This window comes from Triticum urartu, chromosome 2 (genome assembly GCF_003073215.2).
Source record: "Triticum urartu cultivar G1812 chromosome 2, Tu2.1, whole genome shotgun sequence".
Taxonomy (NCBI): domain Eukaryota; kingdom Viridiplantae; phylum Streptophyta; class Magnoliopsida; order Poales; family Poaceae; genus Triticum; species Triticum urartu.
The window spans coordinates 632,814,122-632,827,959 of NC_053023.1; the positions used below are offsets into that span (position 1 = coordinate 632,814,122).

At 41.5% G+C, this 13,838-nt stretch overlaps 2 protein-coding genes across 2 annotated transcripts; both read left to right on the plus strand.

Moving 5' to 3' along the window:
* Positions 1-217: 217 nt before the first annotated feature.
* On the plus strand, positions 218-5,164 carry LOC125539310. The gene is made up of 6 exons (XM_048702737.1): positions 218-1,010; positions 1,083-1,140; positions 1,382-1,607; positions 2,694-2,745; positions 2,875-3,829; positions 4,000-5,164. The coding sequence occupies exons 1-5, from the start codon at positions 770-772 to the stop codon at positions 2,913-2,915; spliced, it is 618 nt and encodes a 205-aa protein (XP_048558694.1). The 5' UTR covers positions 218-769; the 3' UTR covers positions 2,916-3,829; positions 4,000-5,164.
* Positions 5,165-10,098: 4,934 nt separating this feature from the next.
* LOC125539313 (uncharacterized metal-dependent hydrolase BUsg_343) lies at positions 10,099-13,621 on the plus strand. Its single transcript, XM_048702740.1, has 8 exons — positions 10,099-10,405; positions 10,483-10,556; positions 10,632-10,713; positions 11,418-11,468; positions 11,627-11,727; positions 12,010-12,163; positions 12,475-12,663; positions 13,295-13,621. Exons 1-8 carry the CDS (start codon positions 10,250-10,252, stop codon positions 13,421-13,423), a joined length of 936 nt encoding a protein of 311 aa, XP_048558697.1. The 5' UTR covers positions 10,099-10,249; the 3' UTR covers positions 13,424-13,621.
* The last annotated feature ends 217 nt before the right edge of the window (positions 13,622-13,838 follow it).

The following is a 13,838-nucleotide window of genomic DNA, read 5'->3' on the forward strand; positions in this document are numbered from 1 at the left end:
GGGAGAAAAATTCGCGGCAGGATCGGAGTAGATGAGAGTGTGGGAGGTGTGCTTTCAAAGGAAAGCGTTACTTAATCTCTATTTTTAATGTCTCAGTTGGTAGTCCGTGTTTCGGGTTTTATTTTTGTCTCATTATTTTCGTCCCACCATTTTCATCCGATCTTTTTCGCTGGTTTTTTTCGTCCCTTTCTCGCACCCCGAACTGCCCGACCCGCTAAAAAAATCCCCTCGTCCGATCCCCAACCTCCTCCCGATCCCGTCGCCGCTGCTGCCTACCCCGCCTCCTACCGGTGCGCTACCACTCCCGCCTCCTTCCGGCGCGCCGTCATCCCCGCCTCCTACCAGCACGCCGCCGGACCCTCCTTCTTCTCTGGAGCACCGCCACCCCGCTGCCCTCGCCATCTTCCCGAGCGCGCCGCTGCCGCCGTCTTCCCCAGAGCGCCACCGCCCCGCCACCCCCGCCCACGGGACCAGTGGTCCCATCGCCGGTCTCCCCCCACCCAGATCTGCCGGAGGCGCACCGGATCCTGCCTCACGGCCGGTTCTTGCGACTCGGCCGCCGCCCCAACCGCTGCAGCAGGCGAACACCTCCACTAGGTGCCCCGGCGGTTCGGACCCCCACCTGGCCCCTCCCTCGAACCCAGCGAGCCTCCGCCCCGACCTACTTCCCGCGCGAGGTCGCCTCCGCCTCCTCCTGGCGCACCGCCGCCCCCACCATCTCCACCTCCGCCTCCGCCGATGCCTCCTTCTCCACCTCCGTTCGCAAGCGATGGCGGCCGCGGTCTTCACCCCCAGCCACCATGGCTGCAGATCCACCCACGGCCGGTCGTCTAAGCTTCAAGCATGGATGGATGGATTCAGGAAGGTATCCTTCCTCCCTGGGTGGAGCGAGCTGCAGATCCCGTCCGGCCCTCCGGAACCGGCCATCTCCGCCTCCTCCTCGCCGCTGCCGCTGGGGATCACGTCTTCACCAAACGCGAGCTCCGCCCCATCCGACCGACCGCAAAGGGGTGAGTTTTCTTCATCCCGAACCCTCCTGATTTGCTTACTGCACTGTGAGAACTCAAACTTTTCTTCTTCAGAGATAGGACATGGCGGAAACAAAACTGCACGGCGATGTGCATTTCTGCAACACATCAGGTCTACATTTTCCATTGCCCTGGACTTATGAGTAAGTAGCATACAGAGTTCAGTCTGATTCTAAAGAACAAGAGTAGAAAATATATTCTGCCGAGTAGAAAATATCTTCAGGTCTACATTTTCCATTGCCCTGGACTTATGGCTATCTGATTGTAAAGAACAAGAGTAGAAAATATAGACATGCGTTTTCACATGTGTGCATTAAATTTCTTTTGATTCTGTTAATATATTTCTGTTGCAGACGGAAGAAAAAGCAATATGAAGTTCTTGTCTGCATCAAACTGCTTTCACTTATATTCTGCCGAATTTCCTCCTTCTATGGGACTGTACATGGGAATTATCTACAAGGGTTATGTCCTTTGCAGGTAGATTATCTTATAGGACGGGCGAAATGCAACAGAAGAAGCTCCTCCGCTGCTACTCGCCAAACTCCAAGCAAAAAGGACCTTCCACTTTCCTTGCTAATGGTGAGCAACTCAAAGATGTCTAAAAGGTTACGCTTAATATTTACCCTCCGTATCTTATTTACTTGACCATTACATGTATAGATGCTTTCAGAGAACATGTATATATAGCTGCAGATCTGTTATATCTGAACAATGGCAGATTTGACCATTACATGTATATACCTGCTAGGAGAGAACATTTATATCTATCAGTTGTTTTTCGATCATTAAGATATTACTTTCTCATCTTATTTCTAGGTATAAACACTGGTGTTGTTTTGTTTAATTTCGAAACATGCAGATTATCGTGTCTTCATCCCTGCGAAGTGACATTCTTTCCCAGTAATCTGTGCATGTGAAAATTATTTTCAAATGCGATTCTACTTGGTAGTTTTCATATTTCCAATGGCCCGTCAAGTGTGCATTTTCACGAGCTTCAGCAAACCCTTTTTCAGTCATCTGGTCCATGTACATACCAAGTGCTTGTTGAAATAAAAATGCAATTGGCCGCCAATTTTATCTTGCATGTATCACTGGTTAATTTTTTATAGTTAGTTTTATGTCTATATATTGTCAATATATCGAAAGTTTGGTCCTCTGAGTAAGCACTCGGTTCCTTGTTAGGTCTGGCTAGATCGATATTTAAGGGATCATTTTTAGTCCCAGTTTTCCACCTTGCATTAAAAGAATGCCTTTGTATCAATTACATGCTCTTTGTCTAGACTAACACTCAGATGGCTGAAACTCAAAGTTTCAGTATCAATATAGTAAAATTCTCCCAAATAGATAAGTATCAATTCACTTCTGGGTATTCATATTTTCTTTGTGTTTTAAATCTTCAATTATTCATCAATTTTAGTGCTACATATTCCTATTTGGATTATACTTGGTGCATCAAATTAATGAATCAGGAAACTCCTTTTTTGTTGTTTGGGCAGGGGCCTCAGTTTGTTCGGAATCAGATACAACCATTTGATCCATTATTGTTCGTGGGCATCATATTTAAAAAAAATATTTTTTGGATTTTGTAAAGTTTGCGGTTAATAAGCCGGTGAGAGCTGATGGTTCAGTTAGATCCTGCATTTACTTGACCTCTTTCTCTGTCAGGTAAATTACCATGGTACTTATCTAATGCGATTTGTAAAGTTTTACCAATCTGGTGAGCATATGAGACTGCAATATTGTGTTCACTCTCAGGATTAAACTGCTTGCTGTGTAATTCGCCTCTTATTATTTCCATGAAATAACAGTAGTTTTCTTGTCTAACTTCATTTGATTTTGTATGCAGGAGAATATTCAATACCAAGATTTATGATTTGGCATAAGTGAGATGACATACAAGTGAGTTTAATTCGTGAGAGTGAAATAGCAACAGTTTAATTATCATACCGCCGGCAGCTGCACCTCAACTGCGGAAAAAGAAATCTTGAAGAACCAAGACCACCACCAGCTGGAAGAAGGTAAAAGTCCTTTTTTCTTCTTCTCCCTCCTCATTTGATTTCCATTTCCTCGCAGCTCTAGGTAATTTCGTGACCTACCTCTTGGTAAGTCACCTATCTGCAGAATGCATAGTGTGTGTGCGTGTGTGTGTGTGTGTGTGTGTCAGATATACAGTGAAAAAACACCACAATGCAAGTGTCAGATCCTGTTCTTGGTGCAATTTTGCAACTATGTTCTGGACTGTAAGCAACTGCTTCATGTTAAACTAAAGCTCCAATCAGGCTTGTGGCTCTTTTGTTTACATTATGAGTAGTTGTTCTTATAAGATGTTCGTTATCTAGGTAAAACTTGGGAACATGTATGGATGGACAATACTATATGGATTTGGTCATTTTATTGACTAATTATACAGCGTATGAACTTATAGAGTTTAGAGTTGTTTATCCTGTTCTAATGCTGGAGTTAAAAGTTTCATGTAGCTAATGCCATCATCTTTATAATAGAGCGGCAACATACTCCGTAAGTTTTCACCCTACTCTAGGAAGCCATTTCATCAGTTTTTGGCTTCTGACACACTCGGAGCAACAAATTTTGTGCTGCTAATTGCATTGTCCTCTCTGTTCTCTCTCTTTGCACTTACTTGTGATTTTTGCTTATGTCCGCGTACAGATTTCATCCAGAAAATTTAGTCCTAGGGACTTTGATATACAATGATACACCAAAGCAAGCAAAGAAGCCAAAAGAAGTTAAATGTTTTTACCTGCTGCTGGCATCCGATGAGCAGTTGCAGGTGTCAACCATAGGTAATTCTTGTAAGATACTTTCACATTTCTCTAATTTACTTAAGTAAATCTTCATCAGTTTGGCTTTAGGTGAAAATGCCTGCTTGAGAATTTAGGGAAAATTACATATTACCTTTAGGGCTTTCAGTTCATGAAGTAATTGACCTCATTTTTGCTTGTTTATTCTGTAGTATTGTTATATGAAGTGAGAGTTGCATGTGCTTATCTGAAGCTTATACTAATAATTTGCCTCCCTAATTGTGGCTGATCTGGAGCTCATACCCATGTTGGGTGAGTATCTCCCTCTCTGTTTGTTGGGCTGTCGGCAGCTCCTTTTTGCTGCGTCTCTGTATACTATAACCACTATCCCTAAAATAAGTAAACTATAACCACACTCTTTGATCATATTATTTAGAAGAAAAAAGATTAGAGATGCATTTATTCATATTAATGTAGACTGTGCCTGATCCAAGAAATAGAAGACTTGTACATTGATTGCATCCACCGATAAAATCCCAAATGTGTGTGGGCAAGACTATCTTCGTGTTTTGATAATATAAAAAATAGTAGGTAAGTGTCAATCTGTTGCTGGTTCAGAATTTGATAAGGTTGAAAACTTTGTATGAAAATCTTTGTAATTCTTTTGAGTTGTGGAAGAGACAGCTGGGATGACTTTGATAATATGCATTGGATGGCGGAGGACGAAAAATAAATAAGGTGGGGCGGCTCTGAAGCATAAAAAAATTCCAATGGAAAACGAAAGTAGTTCATGCACACTAAAATGCACACAAATACTTTTTAAAATCATGCTATTGTCCGGTCATTTTCTCAAAATGACACTAAAATTTGAATAATAATTACTTCTCTCCTTTTGTCTTCCATTTTCCCGTCCAGTACATTTTCCTCTTTTTAGTTCATTGGAAAAATTGACACACAGCGGCCGCTAAATTTTTTGAGAAGACGAACCATGGAGATTGGAGATGAAGAGCTGATCGCCGCCCCTGTGTACCTATTCTGATTGGAGTTCTTATTACAGTTACATGATCATGTGACAGCATGGCATCGGACAACACGGCCTTCACCTTAATGCACCCCAAAGGTGGTCATCGCCGAAGCACGCCAAGGGTGAGCCATAACCATACCGTTGACCCACCGGCGTGGTGAGGACAAATTGCATAGTATCATGTTTTTCAGTTAAAACCTGAGAACAGAAAGACGTATCTAACACAGTATGTAAAATTTGTAAGCTCATATGAAAATAGCTGAGATCAAATTAGGTAAGCACGTTCTTGCAAGCGATGTATTTTCTCCTTACGAGAATTACCAGTTGCATATATAATATACTGTAGTAGCCTATATTCATGCACTCTCATTTTTGCTGAATAATTCATGATCAATACTAGATTTTTTTAAAGGAAGCCACTTCAACTTAGTTTGAGCTCTCATGTTGTCGAATGAATCAGCAAATATGTTATATGTGGCTTTTATAAATTGACACAATGTTTCTGATTTCCAACATAACAAAATTATATGTTTCGTCCAGTCAGGTTTTTTACCCCATTATGTAATCGGCTCAGGTGACAATAGTATCTTCATTGTTCTTCTCATGACCATTTCCAAACTCAGGCTGGCCGATTTACATGAAATTAATTTCCTCAGTTGTGGTGGCAAATATAATACACATAATCCATATTGTTATGCACTAGGGTGTGTGTGTGAAATAGATAGATTATGGTCACGTACCCAATAAGATGGATATGTGTGTGTGTTAGAGAGAGAGAGAGAGGAGAGAGGGGAGAGGGGGAGAGAGTGAGGAAGAGGGAGGGAGAGAGTGTGTGTGAGGATTTGATTGTAGAAAAGGTCGCCAATGTCACTTGATATGTATGAGAATGTTAAATGTAATATTAACATAATTAATATTGAATTCTTAAAGTTAATGCGGTCTCGTTGCAACGCACGGGCGTTCTTCTAGTACCGATAGTATCGGAAACTCAGGCCAAAATATCGGGAGAGAGGGAAGACACGCGCGTGCCCGTGACGAAGAGGTCGTGCGGACCTGTAGCTAACGTCCAGTCGGCAGGAATATAGCTTTCTCGTTTTTTACTAATGAAGAAAGGAAAATATCAAGTAAACAAAAATAAAAAAAGGGAGGAAAAGTAAAAAAAACCAAAATAAAATAGAAACAAAATGAAAGAAAACTAAGAGAAAAATGAAGCAATGAAAAAACAAAAAATATATAGCCGCAAGATCGCAACGGACGAACATCGGGAATGCGTCTAAACAGGGCCAGCCCAATTCACGCCGTTATAGGCATTTAGGCACCTAGGCGTTAAATAGGGATTGCCCTAGGGATAACACCGAAAATACGAAAAACCAAAGCCCATGTCATTCCAAAGGTGCTGAAGAGAGGTGCCATGATGCAAAAGGATAACACCGGAAACATGATGAGGATTTCCACGACTGTATGGGAAGGTGTTTCGTCCATTTGGAGGCCTGAGACCTTGTACAATGCAAGATGCTTAAAAAAATAAACCAGATTCTTAATTATAGGTGCTTATTTACACAGAGTAGACGCTTAATTAGGCACCTCTCCTGTAGAGACAAGCACCGGTGCTTGAAAAAAACTCGGTTTATTTTACTAAGAGCCTCCCATGAACACCTTTGCATTGTAAGCACAAGAATGGCTAGGAGAAGTTGGCTGTTGATTTTGGGTTGTCAGTATTGTTTGAGTTGCTTAGTTTTTGATTGAGGACGTTTAATAGCTTTCTATTTTGTTTTGCTATGTCATCCTACTTTATTTGCTTCTGTTTGAGTAATGAACCTATTTACTTCCGCATGAGCTTTTGGATTGGTGGTAGGTTAGCTTGGTGTCGTCGGGTTTTCGGTCTGCATTGGGTGTTTCGATGACGAGCACCTACAATGGGTTTTTCAACAATTCGTTGGGCTCACTTTCCCCTTTCTCATCTCCTCTACTCTTTCTGATTCAGCGGTTCCATTTTTGTTATTCAGTTAATGGAAAATGGTTAGGCCCTATTAAAATATTTCCTCCTGATGGTGGGTCTAGCGCACATATTTTTTTCTTGGTTGTTTACATTTTCTTTTGTGAAATCCATCATTGGCTAAACAATCATTCATTTATGCTATTGCGGGCTTTACTCCCACTATAGCTATTGTACGGTTGGCCCCAATAATGACTTTTATGATCTCGTTTGTTTTTTATCACCTAAAAAGTCATGGGATCAAGAAAAGAAATGTGAAAATGTAGTTATAAATGTGAAAAGCCAATACGTCAATGCCTTGTCCCATGAATTAGGCATCCTTTCTGATGGATGAATGAGGAGACTTCATCGAGTTTTTCCGTACCATGACTAGAATCCAGGGCCTAACCTTTTGTTTTTTTTTTTGCTTTTTTTGCTTTTTTTTCTTTTCCTGCCAATATTATTTTGATATGTGTAAATCTATTATATATTGCTTTCATGCATGAATGTTACTTTTCTTATGATAAATGTATTTAGTAAAAACATTAAAAAAATCCCGTGATACATAACATTTATTTGGAAATAGAGAAATATGTTTCTTTATTCCACAACATGTTGTTTGAAATATATAAGCAATTATTTTTCTCATACATGCATGTGGTTCTTCTAATACGGGAACAATTCTTTCCAAAATAGTAACATTATTTGTTATACCGAAAAGTTTCTTATACCAATGCATACATTTTCCAATTTGAAAATTGGTTTACAAATTAGTATGCAAAGTATAAATTTGATATCTATGAAGGGAAGAAAATATATGTTACTTAATGGCGGGCCGCATTAATTGCGGTCCATGAAGAACGTGTGTAGGTGTCAAGGTCCCGATGCCGCAAGCGCGACTACTATTTATCGCCTTAAGCGATACAAGCAACTTCTATCGGTGAAGCTTTTTCCTCCCCCGCCTCATATTGGGCCGGCCCATTCATGTGTGCGCAGTGTAAAAAGAACAAAGAAATGTGCGAGAAGCAGGGGTCGAACCGAGGTCTCCATGGCAATCTCGCTCGTTTGGTTGCGAGAGATTCATCCTCCCGGGAACCCCACTCTTTCCCTGGGCAGCTGCCACCCGTCGATGCCCTCCCTGGGGCTGCGTGGCTGTTCATTTGGTCAACCCGGCCCCATACCTGTTAGGGCATGTCCAATGCCTGGCCGCTTGCACGAGCGCTTAGGAAAATAAAAGAAAAGTTAAATCTCACGTAGCAGCGGCTGTAGCATCCAATCCTCCAACGCTAATGACAAGGCTACGCGCTTAATATGGCACACTTCGAGTCCTAGCGCAGAAGGAAAAGAGGTCTAGCGCCCGGCGCGAGAAGTTGCGTCGACGCAAGCGTGAATCCTGGGCTTAGCTGGGAACAAAAAAAAAGGGCTGGGATTTGGGGCATAACGGCTGGGGATTTGACCCTAGCGCCCGGGCTAAGCGCCTCCATTGTAGGTGCCCTTAGACCCCTGGGCTAAATAAAAACCACCCCTAACCCATGGAAGATTTCCCCGTCGCTCGTTGAAACTCTGGGGGCACCGTCGCCGTTCTGGACGAGCACATCCCATCGCCGCCACTATGCAACACCTGCTCACCCCACCCACTCTGGCCTGTCCTCTCGCCCCACCTTCCTCACGAGCTTGAGCCCTGAAAGAACAAAATTCCTCGGGAGAGCATACACGTGTGTGCTCAGCCATGGCTGGCTCCGATACAACCACAATTTTGCTGGAATCAACAGATTTGTGACCAGACTGTGTGAGTTCCTCATCTACTACTTGGTGAAACTAAATTAAGAATTCACCCTCTTCCCTGCAGCCCGCGGCTGGAGGAGCTGATTTGGCCGAGGTTGAAGATGAATCTCGCTAGCTCGCTGGATGCGAGGAGAGTCTTGTTTTTTTTTTTTTGCTATTCTCTCTTTTCTTCGCAGAGGCCAGAGAACCTCATCCCCTGAGGTGCCAAATGGTGATGTGATTATACCCCATGGATTCCAATGTGTAAAGGAAATTATGGCCGTGCTTTTTGTACCCTAGAATTTCTCTCACTCGTAACCAAACATAGCCTTTGTGATAAGAACTAGCGGCACATTCTACTTGGGGCTACAGCCATTTTCTTCAGGGTTTATTCTTCTTTTGTTTTTTGTTTTTGTCTTTGACAGTTTTTTTCCCTTTTTTGTTTGGTTTTCTTTTCTTCTTTTCCATTTTTTGTTTGGTTTTCTTTTTCTTCTCCATTTTTGTTTGGTTTTCTTTTTTCTTCTCCATTTTGTATTTTTTTTGTTTTTTCTTATGTTCGTTTTTGTTTTCACTCTATATTTTTTGTATATATTAAAATAGTTTTTTTAATAAGTGATCAGCATTTTATGTATACATGTTCAACATTGTCCGAACACTTATTCAACATTTTTTAAATACTTGTTCAACATTTTAATACTTATTAAGTATTTTTAAAATACTTGTTCAACATTTCAAATACTCGTTCAACAATTTTTAGATAATTTTGAATTTTTTTAATACTTATTCAACATTTTTTAAATGATTTTTCAACATTGTATTCACAAATGCTTCATAAAAAATTTTATATACATGATCAAAAAGATTCATCATTTCTTTAATACATGGTCAACATTCTTTCTATACACATTTAACATTTTTTAAATGCTTGCTTAACATTTTAAATTACTTGTTCAACATTCTTTCAAATGGTTGATTAACATTTTTATATACATGATCAATAGAATTCACCTGTTTTTACTACATGGTCAACATTTGTCAAATGCTTGATTAAAAAATTTCAAATGCGTGTTCAAATTGTTTTTTCAAATACTTGATTAACATTTTTATATACATGATCAATAGAATTCATCTGTTTTTACTACATGGTCAACATTTTTAAAATGCTTGATTAAATTTTTTCAAATGCTTGTTCAATTTATTTTTTCAAATGCTTGATTAACATTTTTATATACATGATCAATATTCTTTGAAATACCTGTTCAACATTTTTCAAATACTTGATCAACATTTTTCAAATATTTGTTCAATATTTTTCAAATACTTGTTCAACATTTTTAAATACTTGTTCAACATGTTTCAAATGTTTTTTTAGAGTGCTTTTGTAATACATATATATATATATATAATGTATCGAATTAAAAAAAGCAAAAAAACGAAATCAGAAAACGTAAAAAAAAAAGAGGAAAACGAGGCTGTGGCCTCTCTCGCGCCTGGGCCGGCACAATTTGTCCTCCCAGAAAGCGAGAAACAGGGGCGCCCATGCAAGCACCCCATTCGGCCTGCGGATTGAAATCCTCTTAGCTCTAGGCCTATTCCCGGCCCATGGCCATCGATTCGCTGACACGACGCTCGCGGACAGCAGCCACCGCTCGAATCTCCGCGCCGGCTCCGGCCACGGAAGTTCCACCCCACCATCACCATGGCTCAGTCTCCAGGCCGCGCCGCCTCCGCCGTGCGGCTCTTCGACGCGCACTGCCACCTGCAGGACCCCCGCATCGCGGCGGCCGCCCCCTCCCTCATACGCGCCGCCACAGCCTCCGGCGTCGGCCGGTTCGCGGTCAACGGCACCTCCGAGGTACGCCCCGCCCCTGCCTCGTGCTTGAACGCGAGCGACCGCTCCTCCATGACTCCTTGTCTACTGGACGAGCGCAGAAAGACTGGCACCTGGTGAAGCAGATGGCCCAGGAGCACCCGGCTGTCATCCCCTGCTTCGGCCTCCACCCATGGCAAGATTCCTTGGCCGCTTCTCGCGGTGTGCTGCTGCTTATGCTATCCGGATTTTAAAACCGTGAATTTGGTAGGTGGGTGCCGGAGAGGTCGCCCGATTGGATGGATTCGCTCCGGCAGTTCTTCTCGGAGACCCCAGAGGCGGCTGTTGGAGAGGTGGGCAGGGCTGTACTTGTCAATTTGTTACTTACTCTTCTAGGTTACTTACTCTAGAGAGTCAAAAACGCTCTTATGTTATGGGACGGAGAGAGTACTAGCAAAGTAGCCAGCAATAAAACTGCGGTAATATGTACTGTAATAGACTGGACTGCTACAAAGTGCAAACCAAGGCTTACCTACAAGCATTAGTTCTCCAATATGATGTAAATTATGATCATCTTGTTTTGCAACTCATTAAATTTATCAGGCAATAGGGTATATTTATCTGTCGCCTCTGCTTACTGTAACAGTGTAACTCTATAGCCGAGATGACTGTTTCTGAATTTAACCTAATAGACTGCCCTAGTTTGGCAGCATAGTTTTTGCAAAACCGTAGTTCTAAACACCACAGTTTTTCTCACTTCGGTTTACAAAAAAGAGGTCGAAACCTCTTTCTGAAATACTGCAAAAAAACACCGTATTCGGGATACTACGGTTTATAAAACTGTGGTATTTATCAATGCCGAACAAATCAAAATTTTCAAAACCATGGTCTCACAGTATTCACCAAATAGTCCAAAAAAGAAAAACTGAGCTGCCAAACACAGCCAATTTATTCTTCTGTTTCCTTTTGGCATGTGCAATACGAGACTTGTGCAATTATATATTCTCATATGTCGCTATTTGTTTCTAGAATATTCTCATATGTCACTATTATGCAGACTGGTCTGGACAAGGGATCGCATGGAAAAACTATTGACTTCGGAGAACAGGTTTGTTAGCACGGGCCCCTCTGCACTTCTTGTTGAATATGATTTTTTTTACCAATGGATTCAGCTACATGATAATGGATATAACCATTTAGCTTTGTCACTATAGCTTTAATTGTACCCCTTTACCTTTTACCTTAAGCATAACAATGTTAACACAGGTTGAAGTATTCCAACGACAACTTGAACTTGCTAAGGAATTGGAGAAACCTGTTTCTGTTCATTGTGTACGTGCCTTCGGCGATCTTCTGGAAATACTAAAGTAAGGAAAGGATGTTTGGTCTTTATCATCTTTTTAGTTCTTGTCAGTATCTAGTTCAATATGACAGGTAGTGATAGGTTGTTTGTCCAGGTTCTTAGTAAGGTTTGCAGTTAGGGTTTTTTCATCACAATTCCAAAACAGAATATATTGCTCTTCCTAGATATATATGTCATACTGAAGAGCAGGTTCCATACTTCTAGTCTAGTATGGATGTCCTGTAGTTTCTCATCTCTTTGTCTACAAATAAATGTTATGCTGTGTTAACATTTTGGCTGCCTGCAGGCATACTGGGCCTTTCCCAGCAGGTGTGCTGTTGCATTCTTATCTGGGGTCTGCAGAAATGGTGCCCGGCCTTGCAAATTTAGGTTGTTACTTTTCGTTGTCTGGTTTCCTTACAGGCATGAAATCGAGTAAGGCAAAGAAAATGCTCAAAGCAGTAAGTCGGTCATGCCTGTATTTTTCCCTGGGAGTAGTTATGGATTCAACTATGGAAAATCAAACGTTTTTTATGGCAATTTATGTTTGCCGATGGTGGCAAGTTTAGTTGGCAAGCATGGCAAATCCGCCTCAGTTCATTTTCCCCCCCAGGAAAGTGCCGTGCTTGCAAACTAAATTTGCCATCCTCGCCCCAACATAAATTGCATAAAAACGTTTGATTTGCCATGGTTAAAAATCTGACGTCAGATTTTTAACATTACCGTAAATCTCTTTGGCACCACCAATGAAATGCATTTGTATTTGTTCTAGATACCCTTGGACAGAATTCTACTAGAGACAGATGCGCCAGATGCAGTACCAAAGTTGGACAATGTTTCTCTAGTCACAGTCCCTGTGGACACTTCAGATGCAGATGCTGAAAAGTCTCACAGCGATTCGGCCTCTCAGGCGGACATGCCTTCAAAAGAATCCTTGAACCATCCAGCTAACATCCACATTGTAAGATTTGTGTCCTGACACCTTTGCCTGATACTCCCTCCGTAAAGAAATATAAGAGCGTTTAGATCACTACTCTAGTGATTTAAACGCTCTTATATTTCTTTACAGAGGGAGTACTTTTGTTAGCAAATCTTCATGGTACATGTTGCACGAGCTCCTTGCTACATCTCTTATTTTAAACAGTGTCCTAATAATGAAAATATTCTTGTGCATACTACGATGTATACGAAGGCCTAAACCTTTCTAGGATAGACACAATATTTTCTCTCAATACTCCATTAACATTACTGTACTGACTAGCATACTGCGATGTATACGAAGACCTAAACCTTTCTAGGGATAGACACAATATTTTCTCTGAATACTCCACTATTTCAACATTACTGTGCCCTGTTCAGTACGATGCCATTTCTGTGCTTACTGTTTTCAAAGTGTACCCTGCTGTTTCCAAACCATCCATCTGAAGTATTGTTTAATTGATCCACTCCCAGCTCACTGGCACGATTGTCACTACTCCATCTGTCCAACAATGGCTTGTTTACTTGACAAGCTCTCGTTCTCACACAAAATGATGATGGATTAAGGAAATTATCATTCTGGTATAAACCGTGCCTTTCCATGTTCCTTTCAGGTTTTGAAGTATGTGGCATCCCTGCTTGAAATGCCGGAAGCAGAACTCGCCGAGGCGAGCTACAGGAACGCCACCAAACTGTTCTCCTACCCTGGATCCAAAGTTCATCCCGAAGCTGAAACTGCGTGAATGGGGTGGTGCGGATGGCCACCCAATACGAACCATGCTATCGGAATCCTGGTGCGTTCTGCCTCTGGATGTTCCCTGTATACCGCATGTATATTGTTGTACTATGTATATATAATCGGCCCAAGACAAGGTAGCAATCAGAGATGAAATAAGAAAGCGGCTCATGGCTGGCCGTGCCATGTTGCCAAATTCCCCTTACAATATTACTCTACTCCCTCCGTTCACTATTACAAGATGTCAATATGGACTACATACTGATTGAAATAAGTCAACAAGCACACTAAAACATACTCCGTCCGTCCCTTAGCTTGAAAAATGATCTTATTCGTGGGATGCAGGGAGCATATATATACATCCGAATCAGAAAAAATGTTAAGAGTAGAACATCTTGTAATTCAGAACTACTAGTTCTTAC